This window comes from Nerophis lumbriciformis, linkage group LG11 (assembly GCF_033978685.3).
Source record: "Nerophis lumbriciformis linkage group LG11, RoL_Nlum_v2.1, whole genome shotgun sequence".
NCBI classification, from domain to species: domain Eukaryota; kingdom Metazoa; phylum Chordata; class Actinopteri; order Syngnathiformes; family Syngnathidae; genus Nerophis; species Nerophis lumbriciformis.
Genome location: NC_084558.2, coordinates 52,201,107 through 52,228,222, shown reverse-complemented (window position 1 = coordinate 52,228,222; position 27,116 = coordinate 52,201,107). Strand labels below are relative to the sequence as shown.

The 27,116-nt window shown below is 38.6% G+C and overlaps 1 protein-coding gene across 3 annotated transcripts in view; it reads right to left on the bottom strand.

Moving 5' to 3' along the window:
• Positions 1 to 27,116, bottom strand: part of lin54 (lin-54 DREAM MuvB core complex component) — a 98,888-nt gene that overhangs the window by 46,945 nt on the left and 24,827 nt on the right. For 2 of the 3 annotated variants that reach the window (XM_072914177.1, XM_061966324.2), the window contains exons 2-4: positions 17,377 to 18,035; positions 5,937 to 6,039; positions 5,724 to 5,854 (exon numbers count right to left, since the gene is read on the bottom strand). In XM_072914177.1, the coding sequence (XP_072770278.1) occupies positions 5,724 to 5,854; positions 5,937 to 6,039; positions 17,377 to 18,006 (864 nt within the window). In that variant the 5' untranslated portion in view covers positions 18,007 to 18,035. Of the gene's footprint in view, positions 1 to 5,723; positions 5,855 to 5,936; positions 6,040 to 17,376; positions 18,036 to 24,589; positions 24,875 to 27,116 lie in introns of those variants that run through there. The other variant, XM_061966323.2, reaches the window with a different exon arrangement.

The window sequence follows — 27,116 nt, the reverse complement described above, 5'->3', positions numbered from 1 at the left end:
CGGGCGAGACGGGAATGAAGATACATTTTTTATTTAAAGACTATAAATACAAAACAAGGAAGTAAACAAAAGGCGCGCACAATGGCGGAGAACAAACTATGAAACCAAACACTTGCACTAAGGCAAAAACTATGAACAACAAAAAACACTAACTGTGGCTTAATAAACAAAAACTTACTTGGCATGGAACCGGCATGAAAAAAGAGCAGCAAGGATCATAAGGGTGTGGAGAGTGTGCAGAAGCATAAATATGGGGATGTCACCAGAAAGACAAACTGAAAAACAATGAACTTAAATACTACAGACATGATTAACGAAAACAGGTGCGTGACTCAAAACGTGAAACAGGTGCGTGACGTGACAGGTGAAAACTAATGGGTTGCTATGGTGACAAACAAGAGTGCACAATGAGTCCAAACGTGGAACGGGTGAAACTAATGGGTAATCGTGGAAACAAGACAAGGGAGTGAAAAGCCAGAAACTAAAGAGTCCAATAACTAAACAAAACATGACTTAAAACAAAACATGATTACACAGACATGACACCCTATATGTGAATATATATCTGTTTATATTCTTTTATTTTATTTCTGATAATTATTATTAATAATGTATTATTATTTCTTTTTTCTTGATTTAATTGATGTATTTGCAAATACTATTTTGTTTTTCTGCTGTTTGTTTCTTTTTTGGGGGGGGGGTATGGTTGGGATTAGAGATGTCCGATAATACCGGACTGCCGATATTATCGGCCGATAAATGCCTTAAAATGTAATATCGGAAATTATCGGTATCGGTTTCAAAAAGTAAAATGTATGACTTTTTAAAAGGCCGCTGTGTACACGGACGTAGGGAGAAGTGCAGAGCGCCAATAAACCTTAAAGGCACTGCCTTTGCGTGCCGGCCCAGTCACATAATATCTACGGCTTTTTACATACACAAGTGAATGCAAGTCATACTTGGTCAACAGCCATACAGGTCACACTGAGGGTGGCCGTACAAACAACTTTAACACTGTTACAAATATGCGCCACACTGTGGACCCACACCAAACAAGAATGACAAACCCATTTCGGGAGAACATCCGCACCGTAACACGACATAAACACAACAGAACAAATACCCAGAACCCCTTGCAGCACTAACTCTTACGGGACGTTACAATATACACCCAACCCCAAAACCCACCCAGCTCAACCTCCTCATGCTCTCTCAGGGAGAGCATGTCTCAAATTCCAAGCTGCTGTTTTGAGGCATGTTAAAAAAAATAATGCACTTTGTGACTTCAATAATAAATATGGCAGTGCCATGTTGGCACTTTTTTCCATAACTTGAGTTGATTTATTTTGGAAAACCTTGTTACATTGTTTAATGCATCCAGCGGGGCATCACAACAAAATTAGGCATAATAATGTGTTCATTCCACCACTGTATATATCGCTTGATATCGGAAACGGTAATTAAGAGTTGGACAATATTGGAATATCGGCAAAAAAGCCATTACCGGACATCTCTAGTTGGGATATAAACAAAAATATATATTTTGACATTTAGGGCAGACAACAGATATATGATGTATGTGGATATGATGTAATGGATAGGAACGTCTGATGCTGGATGTCAACAAAAGAAAAAAAAAAAAAAAAAAAGAATAACGCAAAATATGTTGTGCATCAAAAAAAAAAAAAAAAGAATAATAATAATAATAATTAAAAAAGGCATGTATGTTGCGACCAGAGGTGGGTAGTAACGCGCTACATTTACTCCGTTACATCTACTTGAGTAACTTTTGGGATAAATTGTACTTCTAAGAGTAGTTTTAATGCAACATACTTTTACTTTTACTTGAGTATATTTATAGAGAAGAAACGCTACTTTTACTCCGCTACTTTTATCTACATTCTACTCGCTACTAATTTTTAACGATCTGTTAATGCACGCTTTGTTTGTTTTGGTCTGTCAGACAGACCTTCATAGTGCCTGCGTTTCAACAAATACAGTCACTGGTGACGTTCACTCCGTTCCACCAATCAGATGCAGTCACTGGTGACGTTGGACCAATCAAACAGAGCCAGGCGGTCACATGACCTGACTTAACCAAGTTGAAGAACTTATTGGGGTGTTACCATTTAGTGGTCAATTGTACGGAATATATACTGTACTGTGCAATCTACTAATAAAAGTTTCAATCAATCAATCAAAAGTGTGAAGGAAAAAAGACCCTTTTTTATTTCAACCGTACATCCCGTCAAAAGCCTAAAGACTGACTGCACAGTTCCTGTCTTCACAATAAAAGTGCCGCTCCATCGCGCCTGCGCTTTCAAAACAAGAGTCTCCGAAAGCCAGCGCAAACAAGCTAGCACGCTACGGAGTTTGCCGCCAATGTATTTCTTGTAAAGTGTATAAAAACGAATATGGAAGCTGGACAAATAAGATGCCAAAAACCAACCACTTTCATGTGGTATTAGACAGAAAGGAGGAACTTTTTTTTCTCCTCCATTTGAAAACGTGGACGCTATCAGCACTACTGTCTGATTACAATCAATGCAAGTCATCAGAATCAGGTAATACACCAACTTATATTCTTGTCTTCATGAAAGAAAGGAATCTATATGTGTTAAACATGCATGTATATTCATTAAAACACCTTTAACATGTAAACAAAAACGGCAAAATAAATAAATATAAATTATATACTGTATATATATATACATACATATATATATATATATATATATATATATATATATATATATATATATGTGTGTGTATATATATATATGTGTATGTGTATATATATATATATATATATATATATATATATATATATATATATATATATTAGAGATGCGCGGATAGGCAATTATTTCATCCGCAACCGCATCAGAAAGTCGTCAACCATCCGCCATCCACCCGATGTAACATTTGATCAGAACCGCACCCGCCCGCCATCCGCCCGCACCCGCCCGCACCCGCCCGTTGTTATATATCTAATATAGACGATGCAAGGCATTAGTGAGGTTATAAAGCTTTTGCCTGTTAAAGAAAGGAGACTGATCCAATGCAGCACAGACATTCGTGTGCCACGCTGTCACGACCCAGACGCACACCAGTGCGCAATCATATGGGAGCCGCGCAGAGCGCACCTCCAAGCGCGTCTCGCTGCCGGCGACGGCCGGGTATGGGCCCGACGCTCCAGCGCCATCCATTTTCAGGGCTAGTTGATTCGGCAGGTGGGTTGTTACACACTCCTTAGCGGGTTCCGACGTCCATGGCCACCGTCCTAGCTGCTGTCTATATCAACCAGGGTGAGCCCCACCCCTTTCGTGAGCGCACTGCGCGCGGAGTGACCCCTGTTACGCGCCCCCGGCAACAGAGGTGGCGGGCAGGTAAGCTGCGCGGGCGGAGCGCGCGGAGTGACCCCTGTTACGAGCCCCCGGCCACGGGGGTGGCGGGCAGGTAAGCTGCTTACCTGCTGCGCGTGACGCCGGCCGCGGCGAAGGCGGACGAGGCGGGGTGTCGGTGCGGTGGGCGCGGTGGTGACCCTGGACGTGCGTCGGGCCCTTCTCGCGGATCGCCTCAGCTACGGCTCCCGGTGGGGCCCTCTCGGGGGAAGGGGCCTCAGTCCCGGACCCCGGCGAGGCGTCGGGGGCCTTCTCCGCTCCGTAAAAGTGTCCATCTCTTTTCTTTTTTTTTCTTCTGTTGTGGCATATGCAGCAGGTGCCTGCTCGTTTTTCGTATGTGGGTAACAACATTTAACTATGTATATATATTTCCCAATTGGTTTAACTGCCACCCGCCTGAATCTATTTAAAATCTAATTTTGTTTTATTTCAACCGCCCGACCCGACCCGACCCGCGGATAAAATCTAATTTTTTTAAATTTCATCCCCTCGATCCGCGGATAATCCGCGGACTCCGCGGTTGTGCCCGCAAACCGCGCATCTCTAATATACAGGTAAAAGCCAGTAAATTAGAATATTTTGAAAAACTTGATTTATTTCAGTAATTGCATTCAAAAGGTGTAACTTGTACATTATATTTATTCATTGCACACAGACTGATGCATTCAAATGTTTATTTCATTTAATTTTGATGATTTGAAGTGGCAACAAATGAAAATTCAAAATTCCGTGTGTCACAAAATTACAATATTACTTAAGGCTAATACAAAAAAGGGATTTTTAGAAATGTTGGCCAACTGAAAAGTATGAAAATGAAAAATATGAGCATGTACAATACTCAATACTTGGTTGGAGCTCCTTTTGCCTCAATTACTGCGTTAATGCGGCGTGGCATGGAGTCGATGAGTTTCTGGCACTGCTCAGGTGTTATGAGAGCCCAGGTTGCTCTGATAGTGGCCTTCAACTCTTCTGCGTTTTTGGGTCTGGCATTCTGCATCTTCCTTTTCACAATACCCCACAGATTTTCTATGGGGCTAAGGTCAGGGGAGTTGGCGGGCCAATTTAGAACAGAAATACCATGGTCCGTAAACCAGGCACGGGTAGATTTTGCGCTGTGTGCAGGCGCCAAGTCCTGTTGGAACTTGAAATCTCCATCTCCATAGAGCAGGTCAGCAGCAGGAAGCATGAAGTGCTCTAAAACTTGCTGGTAGACGGCTGCGTTGACCCTGGATCTCAGGAAACAGAGTGGACCGACACCAGCAGATGACATGGCACCCCAAACCATCACTGATGGTGGAAACTTTACACTAGACTTCAGGCAACGTGGATCCTGTGCCTCTCCTGTCTTCCTCCAGACTCTGGGACCTCGATTTCCAAAGGAAATGCAAAATTTGCATGGTGCCTGGTTTATCTACCCGTGCCTGGTTTACGGACCATGGTATTTCTGTTCTAAATTGGCCCGCCAACTCCCCTGACCTTAGCCCCATAGAAAATCTGTGGGGTATTGTGAAAAGGAAGATGCAGAATGCCAGACCCAAAAACGCAGAAGAGTTGAAGGCCACTATCAGAGCAACCTGGGCTCTCATAACACCTGAGCAGTGCCAGAAACTCATCGACTCCATGCCACGCCGCATTAACGCAGTAATTGAGGCAAAAGGAGCTCCAACCAAGTATTGAGTATTGTACATGCTCATATTTTTCATTTTCATACTTTTCAGTTGGCCAACATTTCTAAAAATCCCTTTTTTGTATTAGCCTTAAGTAATATTCTAATTTTGTGACACACGGAATTTTGGATTTTCATTTGTTGCCACTTCAAATCATCAAAATTAAATGAAATAAACATTTGAATGCATCAGTCTGTGTGCAATGAATAAATATAATGTACAAGTTACACCTTTTGAATGCAATTACTGAAATAAATCAAGTTTTTCAAAATATTCTAATTTACTGGCTTTTACCTGTATATATATATATATATGTGTGTGTATGTTACTCATCAGTTACTCAGTACTTGAGTAGTTTTTTCACAACATACTTTTTACTTTTACTCAAGTAAATATTTGGGTGACTACTCCTTACTTTTACTTGAGTAATAAATCTCTAAAGTAACAGTACTCTTACTTGAGTACAATTTCTGGCTACTCTACCCACCTCTGGTTGCGACTCATGTTACTGACAGCTGGGGGTGCAACCGTTCCTTGACAAGAACATTTGTCATTTTTTGGTCCATAATTAATAATGATAATAAAAAAATTGCTCTTGCAAACATGGAAAATATGCCAACATGTCACCCTAAACCAGACCAGACCAACTGACCTTGCTGGGCGTCTTGAGCGGGGAGATGGCGATCTTTTTGCCGGCGATGCTCTGGATGCTGGCGTTGTGGGTCTCCGACAGCGTGATGGTGCGTTGGGTCATCCCGGGCGAATGCTGGGCCACAACACGTCCTGAGTTGGAAAGAGGAACGCTAACTTGAGCGGAAAAAAAAAATATATTAAAAAAAAGTGAAGAGGAGGTGAACGGACTCACCTGTGATGACGGGAGATCCCGACGTCTGAGCTTTGCTGTTGACGGCTTTTGTTATGATGAACTTGATGGGTGCGGCCGAGGACACTGGCGTTTTCTTGGTGAGCTGTGAGGACAAACGACCATGTTAGCACTTACTCTAGCAGCCTTGCAGCAAACAACTTCATGGGTTATTATTGTACTCATTGATGAAAGTGCAAAATAGCAACCATTTTTAAATACCTCAAATCCGCCTCAACAAAAACGACCCTAAATTTTTGTTTAGTACAGTAGCATCGCTAACCCAACAAGGGACTCCTCCCAATAGCTCCACCCACTCGGCAGATGACTTTATGAATTTCTTTAATAAGAAAATTGAACTCATTAGAAAGGAGATTAAAGATAACGCATCCCAGCTACAACTGGGTTCTATGAACACAGATACAACTGTATCTACGACGGATACTGCAATACAAAATAGTCTCTCTCTTTTTGATGAAATAACATTAGAGGAACTATTACAGCGTGTAAGTGGGATAAAACAAACAACATGTTTACTTGACCCACTTCCTGGGAAACTTATCAAGGAGCTTTTTGTATTATTAGGTCCATCAGTGCTAAATATTATAAACTTATCACTTTCCTCTGGCACTGTTCCCCTAGCATTCAAGAAAGCGGTTATTCATCCTCTACCATGAGGTCAGGATCAAGGTTAGGTCTTTTGAGCAAACTACCGACCGGTGTCCCACCTTCCCTTTATTTCGAAAATCCTCGAAAAAATTGTCGCACAGCAGCTAAATGAACACTTAGTGTCTAACAATCTCTGTGAACCTTTTCAATCCGGTTTCAGGGCAAATCACTCTACGGAGACAGCCCTCGCAAAAATGACTAATGATCTACTGCTAACGATGGATTCTGATGCGTCATCTATGTTGCTGCTTCTTGATCTTAGCGCTGCTTTCGATACCGTCGATCATAATATTTTATTAGAGCGTATCAAAACACGTATTGGTATGTCAGACTTAGCTTTGTCGTGGTTTAACTCTTATCTTACTGACAGGATGCAATGCGTCTCCCATAATAATGTGACCTCGGACTATGTTAAGGTAACGTGCGGAGTTCCTCAGGGTTCGGTTCTTGGCCCTGCACTCTGTAGTATTTACATGCTGCCGCTAGGCGACATCATACGCAAATACGGTGTTAGCTTTCACTGTTATGCTGATGACAGCCAACTCTACATGCCCCTAAAGCTGACCAACACGCCGGATTGTAGTCAGCTGGAGGCGTGTCTTAATGAAATTAAACAATGGATGTCCGCTAACTTCTTGCAACTCAACGCCAAGAAAACGGAAATGCTGATTATCGGTCCTGCTAAACACCGACATTTATTTAATAATACCACCTTAACATTTGACAACCAAACAATTACACAAAGCGAATCAGTAAAGAATCTGGGTATTATCTTCCACCCAACTCTCTCGTTTGATTCACACATTAAGAGTGTTACTAAAACGGCCTTCTTTCATCTCCGTAATATCGCTAAAATTCGTTCTATTTTATCCACTAGCGACGCTGAGATCATTATTCATGCGTTCGTTACGTCTCGTCTCGACTACTGTAACGTATTATTTTCGGGTCTCCCTATGTCTAGCATTAAAAAATTACAGTTGGTACAAAATGCGGCTGCTAGACTTTTGACAAGAACAAGAAAGTTTGATCATATTACGCCTATACTGGCTCACCTGCACTGGCTTCCTGTGCACTTAAGATGTGACTTTAAGGTTTTACTACTTACGTATAAAATACTACACGGTCTAGCTCCGTCCTATCTTGTCGATTGCATTGTACCATATGTCCCGGCAAGAAATCTGCGTTCAAAGAACTCCGGCTTATTAGTGATTCCCAGAGCCCAAAAAAAGTCTGCGGGCTATAGAGCGTTTTCTATTCGGGCTCCAGCACTATGGAATGCCCTCCCGGTAACAATTAGAGATGCTACCTCAGTAGAAGCATTTAAGTCCCATCTTAAAACTCATTTGTATACTCTAGCCTTTAAATAGCCCCCCTGTTAGACCAGTTGATCTGCCGTTTCTTTTCTTTTCTCCTCTGCTCCCCTTTTCCTTGAGGGGGGGGGGGGGGGGGGCACAGGTCCGGTGGCCATGGATGAAGTGCTGGCTGTCCAGAGTCGGGACCCGGGGTGGACCGCTCGCCTGTGCATCGGCTGGGAACATCTCTGCGCTGCTGACCCGTCTCCGCTCGGGATGGTGTCCTGCTGGCCCCACTATGGACTGGACTCTTACTATTATGTTGGATCCACTATGGACTGGACTCTCACAATATTATGTCAGACCCACTCGACATCCATTGCTTTCGGTCTCCCCTAGAGGGGGGGGGTTACCCACATATGCGGTCCTCTCCAAGGTTTCTCATAGTCATTCACATCGACGTCCCACTGGGGTGAGTTTTTCCTTGCCCGTATGTGGGCTTTGTACCGAGGATGTCGTTGTGGCTTGTGCAGCCCTTTGAGACACTTGTGATTTAGGGCTATATAAATAAAGATTGATTGATTGATTGAAATGTTCAAGATCTATTATTCATTGCTCATTTTGTTGTGTTTCACTTTTGTAGCTGTATGCAGAAATGGCGCCTCTGAATTGGCAGCTGGTTTCATCAGCTCTTTTAAGGTCTTTCGTGTCGTTTGTGTTCTTTAATGTTTAAATCGTGGTTTTCGATACCAAGATGGCCCCGCTCTCTCGGAGTCGTGGCGTTTTGCTTCGTTTCTTGCGCTGAACAAAGAGAGCAGAGTCTGCCAAGTCAAATTCCTTCTGTGGTAGACATACTTGGCCAATAAAGCTGACTCTGATTAGTAAAGGACCATTTTAATCAGACGCAAACACAGGATGGGACGGGTACCGTTCACATTTGAACCGATACGGTACCAATTTCCGATATCTGGGAATCGATACTGGTACTAACCGGTACCAATTTTCAATACCTGCGTGTGTTTGTTAATAAATATGAATTGTTTTTGATTATAAGATGACATTTTGTGTTGCACCATTTAAACCAAAAGCCAAAAGCAGTGAAGTTGTCACGTTGTGTAAATGGTAAATAAAAACAGAATACAATGATTTGCAAATCCTTTTCAACTTATATTCAATTGAATAGACTGCAAAGACAAGATATTTAACGTTCCAACTGGAAAACCTTGTTATTTTTTGCAAATAGTAGCTCATTTGGAATTTGATGCCTGCAACATGTTTCAAAAAAGCTGGCACAAGTGGCAAAAAAGACTGAGAAAGTTGAGGAAGACTTATTTGGAACATCCCACAGGTGAACAGGCTAATAGGGAACAGGTGGGTGCCATGATTGGGTATAAAAGCAGCTTCCATGAAATGCTCAGTCATTCACAAACAAGGACGGGGCGAGGGGTCACCACTTTGTCAACAAACGTGTGACTAAATTGTCCAACAGTTAAAGAACAACATTTCAGTGGGTCGCTACATCTGTAAGTGCACGTTAAAACTCTACTATGCAAAGCCAAAGCCATTTATCAACAACACCCAGAAACGCTCATCTAAGATGGACTGATGCAAAGTGGAAAAGTGTTCTGTGTAAGTAAGTTATTGTGGAATATTATTAATTCTTAATCCAAACTAGAAGATATAATCATCCCATCAGTCTTTATCCCAGTGAGAGCAGACGTTGTACAGTAAGTGATTGTGGAATATTATTAATTCTTCATCTAAACGGAAAGATATAAACATCCCATCAGTCTTTATCCCAGTGAGAGCAGACATTGTGCAGTAAGTGATTGTGTTATTATGTTTGTATTTAGCACGTAGCAATACTGCTACACGATGCTTAGGTGTTTCACTAAAGCTGCATCTGTTGCGCACACTAGCGTCTAAGACTTGTAGACCATCCTCCTTATATTCAGGATCAAAAATAGAAGTTTCCGAATCATCATTTGTCCCAAAGTAGTCTTTGTTGTCTGTCATGAAGTCTGCCATGATTAGTATTCTTGTTGTTTTTAAAGGGAAAAGAGTTAGTATAGTTAATATTGTTAATAAATTAAAGGTGTTTAATGATAATACAAGAATGTTTAACACATATAGTTAATATTGTTAATAAATTAAAGGTGTTTAATGATAATACAAGCATGTTTAACACATATAGTTAATATTGTTAATAAATTAAAGGTGTTTAATGATAATACAAGCATGTTTAACACAGTTAATATTGTTAACAAGTTAAAGGTGTTTAAAGATAATACAAGCATGTTTAACACATATAGTTAATATTGGTAATAAGTTAAAGGTGTTTAAAGATAATGCAAGCATGTTTAACACATATAGTTAATATTGTTAAAAAATTAAAAGGTGTTTAATGATAATAAAAGTATGTTTAATACATATTGTTAAGAAGTTAAAGGTGTTTAAAGATAATGCAAGCATGTTTAACACATATAGTTAATATTGTTAATAAATTAAAGGTGTTTAATGATAATACAAAAATGTTTAATACATATAGTCAATATTGTTAACAAGTTAAAGGTGTTTAAAGATAATACAAGCATGTTTAACACATATAGTTAATATTGTTAATAAATTAAAGGTGTTTAATGATAATACAAGCATGTTTAACACATAGTTAATATTGTTAACAAGTTAAAGGTGTTTAAAGATAATACAAGCATGTTTAACACATATAGTTAATATTGTTAACAACGTAAAGGTGGTTAAAGATAATACAAGCATGTTTAACACATAGTTAATATTGTTAACAAGTTAAAGGTGTTTAAAGATAATACAAGCATGTTTAACACATATAGTTAATATTGGTAATAAGTTAAAGGTGTTTAAAGATAATACAAGCATGTTTAACACATATAGTTAATATTGTTAACATCGTAAAGGTGGTTAAAGATAATACAAGCATGTTTAACACATATAGTTAATATTGTTAATAAGTTAAAGGTGTTTAAAGATAATACAAGCATGTTTAACACATACTTAATATTGTTAACAAGTTAAAGGTGTTTAATGATAATACAAGCATGTTTAACACATATAGTTAATATTGTTAATAAGTTAAAGGTGTTTAAAGATAATACAAGCATGTTTAACACATACTTAATATTGTTAACAAGTTAAAGGTGTTTAAAGATAATACAAGCATGTTTAACACAAAGATTCCTTTCTTTCATGAAGACAAGAATATAAGTTGGTGTATTACCTGATTCTGATGACTTGCATTGATTGGAATCAGTCAGTGGTGCGGATAACGTCCGCATTTTCGAATGGAGGAGAAAAAAAGTCCTCCTTTCTGTCCAATACCACATGAAAGTGGTTGGTTTTTGGCATCTTATTTGTCCAGCTTCCGTACTCCTTTGTATACACTTTACAAGAAATACATTGTCGGCAAACTCCGTAGCTTGCTAGCTTGTGCACGCCAGCTTTCTGAGACTCTTATTTTGGTAGTGCAACTGTGCAGTCGGTCTTTGGAGTTTTGACGACAGGTACGGCGCCAGAGTCTGTTGAAATAAAGTGTTTCTCGCCTTCCAGTCGGTAATTTTATTGAGCTGGCAGCAGCCAGCGTCATCTCAGAAGACCCTCGGGTGCCGTGAATGTCAATCAAGTGACGAAAGTGACGTCATAGTGAAGATTTATGATCGCTCATTTTTAGGGCCCGGATGGCCCATTGCATAAGGACTCCCTGTGGGAGTCCTTATGCAATGGGACATAAGGACCTATTGAATTTGTAAGGTTTTATTCTTTCTTCTTCTTATTATTATTATTATTCCGCAACTTTGCGCTGTAATTTGAACCCCTTAACATACTTCAAAACTCACTAAATTTTACACACACATCAGTAATATACGGCAAAACTTTTTATCAAAAAACCAAACCTCAAAACTCAAAATTGCGCTCTAGCGCCCCCTACGGAGAAAAAAAAAACTAGACTGCCTGTAACTCCCACTAGGAAGGTCAGAGAGACATGAAACAAAAACCTTTATGTAGGTGTGACTTAGACCTAGATTTCATAATAGTATATTCTCGGGCAAAAATCAACAGGAAGTTGGCAATTCCCCCTAAAAACAGTCACTTTTGCCTCTTTGAGCTGTAATTTGACCCCCTTAACATGCTTCAAAACTCACCAAACTGAACACACACATCAGGACTGGCTAAAATTGCGATCTAATGAAAAAAACCTAACCCCAAATCTCAAAATTGTGCTCTACCGCAATTTTTTAATAAAACGCAGAAAAAACTGCTCCTCGGAAGAAAAAAATGACAAAACTGCCTGTAACTCTCACTGGGAAAGTCAGAGAGACATGAAACAAAAACCTCTATGTAGGTCTCACTTAGACCTACTTTTCATAGATTGACAACCCTCAGCAAAAATCAACAGGAAGTTTGCAATTTCCCCTTCAAAACAAATTTTTTTTATAAACCGGTCACTTCTCTTCAAACATTATCTCCTCTGAGCGCGTTTGTCGTTTGGCTTCAAACTAACACAGGAGAGAGATTGAACCCTTCCAAATAAAAGTTAGCGAAATAATTTTTATAACTGCTCCGGTTTTGATTTTATGAGCCTTCAAAGAACCGCTGCGCTGATGCTGCTGCGCTGCTGTTTTCTCAAGATGGCTGCTTAAAAGCAGGAAGCACCAGCGTGCCCACACAATGCAGACAAGGTAGGTACACTAGACAAAAGTATTGGGACACTTCGGACTAAAAGTAGACAAAAGTATTGGGACACTTATGACTACCACTGGACAAAAGTATTGGGACATTTAGGCCGAAAACTGGACAAAAGTATTGGGATACTTGGGACTAAAACTTGACAAAAGTATTGGGACACTTGGGACTAAAACTTGACAAAAGTATTGGGACACTTAGGACTAGCACCTGCCAAATACGCGGGCCCGACCAATGCTGCTTGCAGCTTTAATTAGGACTATTTTTTTAATGCCTGGCTGGTGATCGACTGACACACCCTCCGCGATCGACCGGTAGCTCGCGATCGACGTAATGAGCACCCCTGACTTACAGCGTGTGTATAAAACGCTGATGGAGGATTTTGGATGTGTTTCGAGAGCTTTATTGGCGGAATAGAGCGACTACCATTAGCTGATCTTTGCTAGCGTTTATTTACGAGTTAGAATGCATTAAAAATGTGTTCTTGTCTTCCATAAAGATTGTAAATGATAGAAAAAATAAAAATAAGTGCACTTTTCCTTTAAGTTTGTTAATATTGGTAATAAGTTAAAGGTGTTTAAAGATAATACAAGCATGTTTAACACATAGCTAATATTGTTAACAAGTTAAAGGTGTTTAATGATAATACAAGCATGTTTAACACATATAGTTAATATTGTTAATAAGTTATAAAGGTGTTTAAAGATAATACAAGCATGTTTAACACATAAAGATTCCTTTCTTTCAAGAAGACAAGAATATAAGACATTTAGGCCGAAAAGTGGACAAAAGTATTGGGATACTTGGGACTAAAACTTGACAAAAGTATTGGGACACTTGGGACTAAAACTTGACAAAAGTATTGGGACACTTAGGACTAGCACCTGCCAAATACGCGGGCCCGACCAATGCTGCTTGCAGCTTTAATTAGGACTATTTTTTTAATGCCTGGCTGGTGATCGACAGACACACCCTCCGCGATCGACCGGTAGCTCACGATCGACGTAATGAGCACCCCTGACTTACAGCGTGTGTATAAAACGCTGATGGAGGATTTTGGATGTGTTTCGAGAGCTTTATTGGCGGAATAGAGCGACTACCATTAGCTGATCTTTGCTAGCGTTTATTTACGAGTTAGAATGCATTAAAAATGTGTTCTTGTCTTCCATAAAGATTGTAAATGATAGAAAAAATAAAAATAAGTGCACTTTTCCTTTAAGTTTGTTAATATTGGTAATAAGTTAAAGGTGTTTAAAGATAATACAAGCATGTTTAACACATAGCTAATATTGTTAACAAGTTAAAGGTGTTTAATGATAATACAAGCATGTTTAACACATATAGTTAATATTGTTAATAAGTTATAAAGGTGTTTAAAGATAATACAAGCATGTTTAACACATAAAGATTCCTTTCTTTCAAGAAGACAAGAATATAAGACATTTAGGCCGAAAAGTGGACAAAAGTATTGGGATATTTGGGACTAAAACTTGACAAAAGTATTGGGACACTTGGGACTAAAACTTGACAAAAGTATTGGGACACTTAGGACTAGCACCTGCCAAATACGCGGGCCCGACCAATGCTGCTTGCAGCTTTAATTAGGACTATTTTTTTAATGCCTGGCTGGTGATCGACTGACACACCCTCCGCGATCGACCGGTAGCTCGCGATCGACGTAATGAGCACCCCTGACTTACAGCGTGTGTATAAAACGCTGATGGAGGATTTTGGATGTGTTTCGAGAGCTTTATTGGCGGAATAGAGCGACTACCATTAGCTGATCTTTGCTAGCGTTTATTTACGAGTTAGAATGCATTAAAAATGTGTTCTTGTCTTCCATAAAGATTGTAAATGATAGAAAAAATAAAAATAAGTGCACTTTTCCTTTAAGTTTGTTAATATTGGTAATAAGTTAAAGGTGTTTAAAGATAATACAAGCATGTTTAACACATAGCTAATATTGTTAACAAGTTAAAGGTGTTTAAAGATAATACAAGCATGTTTAACACATAGCTAATATTGTTAACAAGTTAAAGGTGTTTAATGATAATACAAGCATGTTTAACACATAGTTAATATTGTTAATAAGTTATAAAGGTGTTTAAAGATAATACAAGCATGTTTAACACATAAAGATTCCTTTCTTTCAAGAAGACAAGAATATAAGACATTTAGGCCGAAAAGTGGACAAAAGTATTGGGACACTTGGGACTAAAACTTGACAAAAGTATTGGGACACTTAGGACTAGCACCTGCCAAATACGCGGGCCCGACCAATGCTGCTTGCAGCTTTAATTAGGACTATTTTTTTAATGCCTGGATGGTGATCGACTGACACACCCTCCGCGATCGACCGGTAGCTCGCGATCGACGTAATGAGCACCCCTGACTTACAGCGTGTGTATAAAACGCTGATGGAGGATTTTGGATGTGTTTCGAGAGCTTTATTGGCGGAATAGAGCGACTACCATTAGCTGATCTTTGCTAGCGTTTATTTACGAGTTAGAATGCATTAAAAATGTGTTCTTGTCTTCCATAAAGATTGTAAATGATAGAAAAAATAAAAATAAGTGCACTTTTCCTTTAAGTTTGTTAATATTGGTAATAAGTTAAAGGTGTTTAAAGATAATACAAGCATGTTTAACACATAGCTAATATTGTTAACAAGTTAAAGGTGTTTAATGATAATACAAGCATGTTTAACACATAGCTAATATTGTTAACAAGTTAAAGGTGTTTAATGATAATACAAGCATGTTTAACACATAGCTAATATTGTTAACAAGTTAAAGGTGTTTAATGATAATACAAGCATGTTTAACACATATAGTTAATATTGTTAATAAGTTATAAAGGTGTTTAAAGATAATACAAGCATGTTTAACACATAAAGATTCCTTTCTTTCAAGAAGACAAGAATATAAGACATTTAGGCCGAAAAGTGGACAAAAGTATTGGGATACTTGGGACTAAAACTTGACAAAAGTATTGGGACACTTGGGACTAAAACTTGACAAAAGTATTGGGACACTTAGGACTAGCACCTGCCAAATACGCGGGCCCGACCAATGCTGCTTGCAGCTTTAATTAGAACTATTTTTTTAATGCCTGGCTGGTGATCGACTGACACACCCTCCGCGATCGACCGGTAGCTCGCGATCGACGTAATGAGCACCCCTGACTTACAGCGTGTGTATAAAACGCTGATGGAGGATTTTGGATGTGTTTCGAGAGCTTTATTGGCGGAATAGAGCGACTACCATTAGCTGATCTTTGCTAGCGTTTATTTACGAGTTAGAATGCATTAAAAATGTGTTCTTGTCTTCCATAAAGATTGTAAATGATAGAAAAAATAAAAATAAGTGCACTTTTCCTTTAAGTTTGTTAATATTGGTAATAAGTTAAAGGTGTTTAAAGATAATACAAGCATGTTTAACACATAGCTAATATTGTTAACAAGTTAAAGGTGTTTAATGATAATACAAGCATGTTTAACACATATAGTTAATATTGTTAATAAGTTATAAAGGTGTTTAAAGATAATACAAGCATGTTTAACACATAAAGATTCCTTTCTTTCAAGAAGACAAGAATATAAGACATTTAGGCCGAAAAGTGGACAAAAGTATTGGGATACTTGGGACTAAAACTTGACAAAAGTATTGGGACACTTAGGACTAGCACCTGCCAAATACGCGGGCCCGACCAATGCTGCTTGCAGCTTTAATTAGGACTATTTTTTTAATGCCTGGCTGGTGATCGACTGACACACCCTCCGCGATCGACCGGTAGCTCGCGATCGACGTAATGAGCACCCCTGACTTACAGCGTGTGTATAAAACGCTGATGGAGGATTTTGGATGTGTTTCGAGAGCTTTATTGGCGGAATAGCGCGACTACCATTAGCTGATCTTTGCTAGCGTTTATTTACGAGTTAGAATGCATTAAAAATGTGTTCTTGTCTTCCATAAAGATTGTAAATGATAGAAAAAATAAAAATAAGTGCACTTTTCCTTTAAGTTTGTTAATATTGGTAATAAGTTAAAGGTGTTTAAAGATAATACAAGCATGTTTAACACATAGCTAATATTGTTAACAAGTTAAAGGTGTTTAATGATAATACAAGCATGTTTAACACATATAGTTAATATTGTTAATAAGTTATAAAGGTGTTTAAAGATAATACAAGCATGTTTAACACATAAAGATTCCTTTCTTTCAAGAAGACAAGAATATAAGACATTTAGGCCGAAAAGTGGACAAAAGTATTGGGATACTTGGGACTAAAACTTGACAAAAGTATTGGGACACTTGGGACTAAAACTTGACAAAAGTATTGGGACACTTAGGACTAGCACCTGCCAAATACGCGGGCCCGACCAATGCTGCTTGCAGCTTTAATTAGGACTATTTTTTTAATGCCTGGCTGGTGATCGACTGACACACCCTCCGCGATCGACCGGTAGCTCGCGATCGACGTAATGAGCACCCCTGACTTACAGCGTGTGTATAAAACGCTGATGGAGGATTTTGGATGTGTTTCGAGAGCTTTATTGGCGGAATAGAGCGACTACCATTAGCTGATCTTTGCTAGCGTTTATTTACGAGTTAGAATGCATTTAAAATGTGTTCTTGTCTTCCATAAAGATTGTAAATGATAGAAAAAAATAAAAATAAGTGCACTTTTCCTTTAAGTTTGTATGAAATACTTTGTTACTCTCCCACAGCCACACCCACGGTGGTCAGTACTTAGCCTCAGTTACCTGCAAAGTCTTAAGCTGCTGGCCGTGTAGCGCAGTCACCTGTCCGGCCGCGCCCCCGACCATTTGCTTCAGCTCCGGACGCCCCCCGATGGTCACCATCTTGATCTGCGGCGCCGGCGACTTGCCGTCGGCCGCGCTTTGAGCCCCGCCTGCCTTGGCCGTGTGGGGCAGCTGCAACAAAATGGGCTGTCCCGCCTTCCCGATGGTGGTCACCAGAAGCTTCTGGCCTTCCTGCTTGATGATCTGCGGGGCGGCCGAGCGCGCCGCCTCCGTGGCCTGCGACGAGGCCACCTTGTTGAGGATGATCTGGTGGTTGGCGGCAGAGATGGTGAACGGCGCTGTGAGTTTTTGCAAGCCGCCTGCGGACACCGTCGTCCCCGTGATGCCGTCCGCGGTTTTAGGGGCCGCCGCCGGCTTCAAAGTGAGGAACTGGGAAGAAGAGACGGCAAGCTGGGGTTCCGTGGAGGTGGACGGACCCACGGTCTCCGGCGCCACCTGCGTGTCCGTTTCCATGGGGACAGATGTGCTTTGACTGGACTCGGACTGGGAGTGAGACACCTCCTCGATGGCCTCCATGTCCATGATCTCGTCGGGGAGGAGGCTGTTGAGCTCAGGCGACACCACGTCCATGCTGGCGAGGACTCAGCAGCCTGGTACACCTTTAAAAACAACACCACCACAATCAATACACTTGTACCACTCAGAAAGATCTTTTTGTTCAATACTAGGGCTGCCTTTATACCAACAATACAATCGATACCTGCTATACAGTATCGTCAGTAATAGAGATGCGCGGTTTGCGGACACAACCGCGGAGTCCGCGGATAAACCGCGGGTCGGGTGGGTAAAAATAGATTTTATTATAAATAAATTGCTTTCATATATGCACGTTCAATTTCTACTTCAGGTACATGAAACAGTGCTCTGATCTACAACAAAGTTATTCTGCAAAGGAAATAATTATTAACGTGTTTAATTTTTTTTATAAAACCTGGTTAAAAGACTTCAGTTTAAGTATTTTTTGAAAATGGTGAGCCCATTTTTAAATACAGGTGTGTTTATTCCTAAACATTAATGCAACTTCCTTTTCACAACAGGCAAGGCAGGTTTATTTATAGAGCACAATTCGTATACAAGGCAATTCAAAGTGCTTTCCTATATCAAATTAAAATGATACCAGTGTTGGCGCTAGGAATTTTCAAAAGGGACCCCATCAAGTCATAAAAATGGGGTCCCAAAGTACATTTTTGGGGTCCCACTTTTTTGTAAGCCTTTTGAAAACAAATGATAAATGTATGCATTATCCTGTTATATCTCACATTCTATATCATGTTTTAGAATTAAGGTTGTCATAAACGTTACTTCATTCATTTAAAAAAATAATACAAAAGAAAACACATTTTTATGCATATGTAAATGTATTCAGTTATAAACATTTATTCACTTTCTTCTTTCCTTCATGGATCTAAATTTTACCGCTGCCGGTATTTTTTTCTCTGTTTTTATTGTAATATTTTCAGAATGTGTTTGTTCTATTTTTGGCTAAAGTAAGACAAAGAAAACAATAAAGTTCTCTTTATTTTTTTGTTTTAATGCCATGATTTAGTGCCTGAGCTCAAATTTGACCCGACAAATATAAATTTGCACAGCTATGTTATTTATTTTAGGTAGAAATAATATTTTTCTATTTTATTTATGTTATGTAATTCTGTGCTACTTAAACAGTTTCTTTTATGTGCTGTTAATCCCCATCTTGACTAACTGGGTTAATAAAAGTGTTTACAGTACACTTGTCATTCACTTCAATTTCACTGAATATCGCTCAAAAAATGAATACCTTTATATGTATGCTTTCACCGGAAAATATATCGAGATATATATCGAATGTCGAGTTATGTAAATATATATGGAGATATACTTTTTCATCCAGCCCTAATATGAGATAAAGAAGTGAAAATGGTCCCGTTTAGAACGGCTCATGAGAAAGTAAACAAACCAGCTAGCAAATCAGAAAACATATATGCCCTATTCTGTGACTTAAAGGCGCACACCTACAGCCTGTTACTGTACTGCACAGTTTTTTAATGCTTTAATAATGAGCCGAATCCCTTCTCATTTTTGAGAGGAATTGTTGTACGTTCTTAGGGTTGCTTTGTGCATCATTTTAGCAGTTTTCAAATTCACTATATATTGGAATTTCAATATTTTGGATTTAAGAAATAAGGGTTTGAATGTAGCAGGTAAATCTATTGTTAAAATGTTGGTTATACATTTATATATATATATACATAAATATATCGAATATCGAGTTTAAGTAAATATATATGGAGATATACCTTTTCGTCCAGCCCTAATATGAGATAAATAAGTGAAAATGGTCCCGTTTAGATCGGCTCATGAGAAAGTAAACAAACCAGCTAGCATTTTATCAAACATATATGCCCTATTTTGTGACTTAAAGGCGCACACCTACAGCCTGTTGCTGTACTGCAGTTTTTTAATGCTTTAAAAATGAGCCGAATCCCTTCTCATTTTTGAGAGGAATTGTTGTACGTTCTTAGGGTTGCTTTGTGCATCATTTTAGCAGTTTGCAAATTCACTATATATTGGAATTTCAATATTTTGGATTTAAGAAATAAGGGTTTGAGTGTAGCAGGTAAATCTATTGTTCAAACGTTGGTTTTACATTTATAAATATATCGAATATCGAGTTTAAAGGCCTACTGAAAGCCACTACTAGCAACCACGCAGTCTGATAGATTATATATCAATGATGAAATCTTAACATTGCAACACATGCCAATACGGCCGGGTTAACTTATAAAGTGCAATTTTAAATTTCCTGCGAAACTTCCGGTTGAAAACGTATCGGTATGATGACGTATGCGCGTGACGTCGATGGTTGAAACGGAAGTATTGGGACGCCATTGTATCCAATACAAAAAGCTCAGTTTTCATCGCAAAATTCCACAGTATTCTGGACATCTGTGTTGGTGAATCTTTTGCAATTTGTTCAATGAACAATGGAGACGGCAAAGAAGAAAGCTGTAGGTGCGATCGGTGTATTAGCGTCTGGCTACAGCAACACAACCAGGAGGACTCTGACTTGGATAGCAGACGCGCTATCCGACGCTAGCCGCCGACCGCATCGATGATCGGGTGAAGTCCTTCGTCGCTCCGTCGATCGCTGGAACGCAGGTGAGCTTCGGTGTTGATGAGCAGATGAGGGTTGGCTAATGTTTTTATCATAGCTCTGTCGAGGTCCGTAGCTAAGTTAGATTCAATGGCGTCGTTAGCAACAGCATTGTTAAGCTTCGCCAGGCTGGAAAGCATTAACCGTGTAGTTACAGGTCCATGGTTTAATAGTATTGTTGATTTTCTGTCTATCCTTCCAGTCAGGGGTTTATTTCTTTTGTTTCTATCTGCAGTTAAGCCCGATGCATACCTGCCAACTTTTGAAATCAGAAAAACCTAGTAGCCAGGGTCCAGGGGCCGCAAAGTCCCGGTGGAGGGTTCAGGGGGGCGAAGCCCGCCGACGCAAAATGATTATTAGCATTCAGACAGGTTAAAATGTTGCTAAAACCATCACTTTTCTATCAGTCACAGTGACTTTTCAAAACAAAAATATTACAGCAAAAATCATATGGGTTGATTGACATGTTTATTCTGTAAGCTAACTTCAATAGTTTGAAATTATTTTGACAGTTAATGCCAGTTATCCTGTCAACCTTTCACAAGACTTCAATTTGTTAATTGAAAGTATAAACACTTTTTACAGTAAACAAATGGTAAAACAGTACTAAACAATTCCATTTAAAAAAAAATTGGTGTCATTATTAACTTTCTGTCCAAGCTTGTATAATCTACTGCCTTGTTCAATTGTAAAAAATATTCTGTGCCTAAAATTCACATTTCTATCACAATTATCATACTGTAAACATGGTAAGCTAACTTCATTAAAATGAATAGTCCTGTCAATAGCATGGAATTACAATTCAAATGTAGTTTTTTTGTAAGCCTTTCAAAAGAATTCAAAATATGAAAAATGAATGAAAATTAATTGAAGCCATCAGACACTTGAAAAGTGGCACATCACATCTCTAATGTAATCATTTGAACTTTTCAACAGAAATAGCACTGCAAAAATATTAAGGACATACTTCTGTATTTTGGTAGTTATGCTGTCAACATTTAACAAGATTGTGTGAGGGAGCAGGGTTGGGGTGGGGGCGGGGTTTGGTGGTAGCAGGGGTGTATAATGTAGCCCGGAAGAGTCAGGGCTGCATGGGATTCTGGGTGTTTGTTCTGTTGTGTTTATGTTGTGTTAAGGTGCAGATGTTCTCCCGAAATGTGTTTGTCATTCTTGTTTGGTTTTGGTTCAAAGTGTGGCGCATTATTAGTAAGAGTGTTAAAGTTGTTTTATATGACCGACGTCAGTGTAACCTGTGTGGCTGTTGAGCAAGTATGCCTTGCTGTCACGTACGTGTGCAAGCAGAAGATGTATATTGTATAACAAGTGTTGGACTGTCACGCTGTTAATACAGATTTTAGAGGGCGCCAAATGTTGCACCATCATGGCACGCCCTTATTATAGCCGTAATGGTGAAAATCGGTGAATATTAATCCCGGGAGTTTTCTGCAAGAGGCACTGAAATCCGGAAGTCTCCCGGGAAAATTGGGGGGTTCAGCAAGTACCGTATTTTCCGCACTATAAGCCGCGCCTAAAAACCACACATTTTCTCAAAAGCTGACAGTGCGGCTTATAACCCGGTGCGCCTTATATATGGATTAATATTAATATTCATTTTCATAAAGTTTAGGTCTCGCAACTACGGTAAACAGCCGCCATCTTTTTTCCCCGTAGAAGAGGAAGCGCTTCTTCTTCTATGGTAAGCAACCGCCAAGGTAAGCACCCGCCCCCATAGAAGAGGAAGCGCTTCTTCTACTGTAAGCAACCACCCGCCCCCGTAGAAGAAGAAGCGCGCGGATATTGCGTTTCATTTCATTTGTGTGTTTACATCTGTAAAGACCACAAAATGGCTCCTATTAAGAGACACGCGTACAACGCAGAATTCAAACTCAAGGCAATAAGTCACGCAGTAGAACACGGAAATAGAGCAGCAGCGAGAGAATAGAACATAAATGAATCAATGGTGCGTAGGTAGAGGAAGCAACAAGATGACCTGCGCCACTAAGACAGGGAGACAGCGCCGGACGACATACGCCAACATCTGCCAGTGGATTGTAAATGCCTGGCGGATATATCGGTCTCAACTGTGGTCCGAGCTTTCCGGAAGGCAGGATTCACGGAACTGCTGGACAACAACAGCGACATTGACTCTGATGACTTCGACGAGACGGAGCCGGCCATTTTGGATGCCGTATTCGCCCAACTTTTTAATTCAGACACTGAAGAAGAATTCAAGGGATTTATGGATGAGGAATAATTTCAGAAAGTGAGCTTTAAATCTTTATTTTGTGTGTTGTGTGACATTAACGTTCGAGCAACGTTGAGTTATTGATGTTACTATTGCTCTGCACTAATTTGAGTGTTACTATTTTTGTGATTGCACATTTGCACATTACATTTTGGGGGTGAACAGAGTTGTTAGAACGCTGGTTTGTAATATATTATTAAAGTTTGACTGACCTATCTGACTGTTTTTTTTACATTCCCTTCAGCGCAGCGTAGGCGCGGCTTATAACCCGGGGCGGCTTATAGGTGGACAAAGTTTTGAAATATGCCATTCATTGAAGGTGCGGCTAATAACCCGGGGCGGCTTATAGTGCGGAAAATACGGTAAGCTGCTGAGCCGCATCAGAGTGATCAAAGAGCCGCATGCGGCTCCGGAGCCGCGGGTTGCCTACCCCTGTTCTACAGGTAAAAGCCAGTAAATTAGAATATTTTGAAAAACTTGATTTATTTCAGTAATTGCATTCAAAAGGTGTAACTTGTACATTATATTTATTCATTGCACACAGACTGATGCATTCAAATGTGTATTTCATTTAATTTTGATGATTTGAAGTGGCAACAAATGAAAATCCAAAATTCCGTGTGTCACAAAATTAGAATATTACTTAAGGCTAATACAAAAAAGGGATTTTTAGAAATGTTGGCCAACTGAAAAGTATGAAAATGAAAAATATGAGCATGTACAATACTCAATACTTGGTTGGAGCTCCTTTTGCCTCAATTACTGCGTTAATGCGGCGTGGCATGGAGTCCATGAGTTTCTGGCACTGCTCAGGTGTTATGAGAGCCCAGGTTGCTCTGATAGTGGCCTTCAACTCTTCTGCGTTTTTGGGTCTGGCATTCTGCATCTTCCTTTTCACAATACCCCACAGATTTTCTATGGGGCTAAGGTCAGGGGAGTTGGCGGGCTAATTTAGAACAGAAATACCATGGTCCGTAAACCAGGCACGGGTAGATTTTGCGCTGTGTGCAGGCGCCAAGTCCTGTTGGAACTTGAAATCTCCATCTCCATAGAGCAGGTCAGCAGCAGGAAGCATGAAGTGCTCTAAAACTTGCTGGTAGACGGCTGCGTTGACCCTGGATCTCAGGAAACAGAGTGGACCGACACCAGCAGATGACATGGCACCCCAAACCATCACTGATGGTGGAAACTTTACACTAGACTTCAGGCAACGTGGATCCTGTGCCTCTCCTGTCTTCCTCCAGACTCTGGGACCTCGATTTCCAAAGGAAATGCAAAATTTGCTTTCGTCACAAAACATGACTTTGGACCACTCAGCAGCAGTCCAGCTGGTGTCGGTCCACTCTGTTTCCTGAGATCCAGGGTCAACGCAGCCGTCTACCAGCAAGTTTTAGAGCACTTCATGCTTCCTATATTAAATCCTTTCAGCAAAAATATGGCAATATCGCGAAATGATCAAGTATGACACATAGAATGGATCTGCTATCCCCGTTTAAATAAACAAAATTCATTTCAGTAGGCCTTTAAGTAAATATATATGAAGATATACTTTTTCATCCAGCCCTAATATGAGATAAAGAAGTGAAAATGGTCGCGTTTAGAAGGCTCATGAGAAAGTAAACAAACCAGTTAGCATATTAGCAAACATATAAGCCCTATTTTGTGACTTAAAGGCGCACACCTACAGCCTGTTGCTGTACTGCACAGTTTGTAATGCTTTAATAATGAGCCGAATACCTTCGACATGTTTACAACGGAGCTCAATTCCAGCGTACCTCCACTCGAGCTCCGTGTGTGCCACCATCGAGCTGATCGTGGAGCCCACGGAGACATGCTCGCTGCCTTTAGACCCGCAGACTTGTCTACAACACTGAACCAAAAAAAAAACGCAGCCGGTAGAAACGTTGGGAAGTCACATTCAATAAGGCGGGGGAGGAATAAAATGACAAAAATATAAAAACAACAAATTAAAAAAGTAAAGAAGGAATGAGGCTCCGGTTAGGAAGAGGAAGAACGAACGGCTGCGTTTACTATTTCAGGCCGGGCTTCGGATTTCGAAAGATCCGCCATTTTTATCTCGTCATCAAGCTAGCAGCCTGGCGAGCTAATGTGAAAGACGACTGCTTTTATTCTCTATTCTGCATCAAATATCACATTCATGCATCACACTTCCACAAACCACGCCAGTAAGTACTTGTTCATAAACTAGCACATCCACTTCCATGAAGCCATATGTCAGCTGACAACACTCTTTAGTCAAATGTAGACATTAAGATGATTTAATTCATGCTTTTGGCTCGCTCGGAATAACAAAAGTCATCCATCAGTATTGATGACATGTAGTAATAGTCATTAGTTTGTAACAACAACTTTTTTTTAAATGACACTATTCTATACAAAGTGTTTTAAACGTCTTACATAAAGTATTCTAAAATAACTATTCAAAAACATAAAAAAGTGGAATTAAAAAATGTAATTTAACAACACAAAGCTGCCACGCAAGCTTGTCTTTTCTTTAAAGCTGTCATTGCTCAAAAAATAATAATGAATCAAAATCATTGTTGTTATGAATTATTGATCTATTTAAGGCTCCAATTATTTCACATCAAATATTCCACTTTGAAATACTTTTTGATAAACAAATATTGCGTATTTTGTGTTTATGCCATAAAAAACTAAGTTTTCTTTGACAAAAACGCATAAAACAAACTAAAACTAAAACAAAATTAAAATCTTATAACTTAAGCGTTGAAATAAAAATAATAAAATAAAAAACTTTTATGACTTTCTTTTAACACTTTTAGGAAAGGAACCCATAACAATTTTAGTGGGACTTTTTTAAACTGGCATTGCTAAAAAAAAATAACAATGAATCAAAATCAATGTTATGAATTATTGATCTATTAAAGGCTCCAATTATTTCACATCAAATATTTTTTGGATAAAATATTGCGTATTTTGTCTTTATGCCATAAAAAACTAAGTTTTCCTTGACAAAAAGGCATAAAACAAAAACAAAAAAAACATACAAAATTAAAAGCGTTGAAATAAAAATAATAAAATAAAAACTTGTATGGCTTTTTTTTTAACACTTTTAGGAGAGGAAGCCTTTGGGGTCCATAACAATTTTAGTGGGATTTTTTTAAGATGGCATTGCTCAAAAAATAATAATGAATCAAAATCAATGTTATGAATTATTGATCTATTTAGGCTCCAATTATTTCACATCAAATATTCCACTTTGAAATACTTTTTGATAAAAAAATATTGCGTATTTTGTGTTTATGCCATAAAAAAACTAAGTTTTCTTTGACAAAAACGCATAAAACAAACAAAAACTAAAACAAAATTAAAAGCGTATAACTTAAGCATTGAAATAAAAATAATAAAATAAAAACTTGTATGACTTTCTTTTAACACTTTTAGGAGAGGAACCCATAACAATTTTAGTGGGACTTTTTTAAACTGGCATTGCTCAAAAAATAACAATTAATCAAAATCAATGTTATGAATTATTGATCTATTAAAGGCTCCAATTATTTCACATCAAATATTACACTTAGAAATATTTTTTTGATAAAATATTGCGTATTTTGTCTTTATGCCATAAAAAACTAAGTTTTCCTTGACAAAAAGGCATAAAACAAAAACAAAAAAAACATACAAAATTAAAAGCGTTGAAATAAAAATAATAAAATAAAAACTTATATGGCTTTTTTTTTAAACACTTTTAGGAGAGGAACCCTTTAGGGTCCATAACAATTTTAGTGGGATTTTTTTAAGATGGCATTGCTCAAAAAATAATAATGAATCAAAATCAATGTTATGAATTATTGATCTATTTAAGGCTCCAATTATTTCACATCAAATATTCCACTTTGAAATACTTTTTGATAAACAAATATTGCGTATTTTGTGTTTATGCCATAAAAAACTAAGTTTTCTTTGACAAAAACGCATAAAACAAACTAAAACTAAAACAAAATTAAAATCTTATAACTTAAGCGTTGAAATAAAAATAATAAAATAAAAAACTTTTATGACTTTCTTTTAACACTTTTAGGAAAGGAACCCATAACAATTTTAGTGGGACTTTTTTAAACTGGCATTGCTAAAAAAAAATAACAATGAATCAAAATCAATGTTATGAATTATTGATCTATTAAAGGCTCCAATTATTTCACATCAAATATTTTTTGGATAAAATATTGCGTATTTTGTCTTTATGCCATAAAAAACTAAGTTTTCCTTGACAAAAAGGCATAAAACAAAAACAAAAAAAACATACAAAATTAAAAGCGT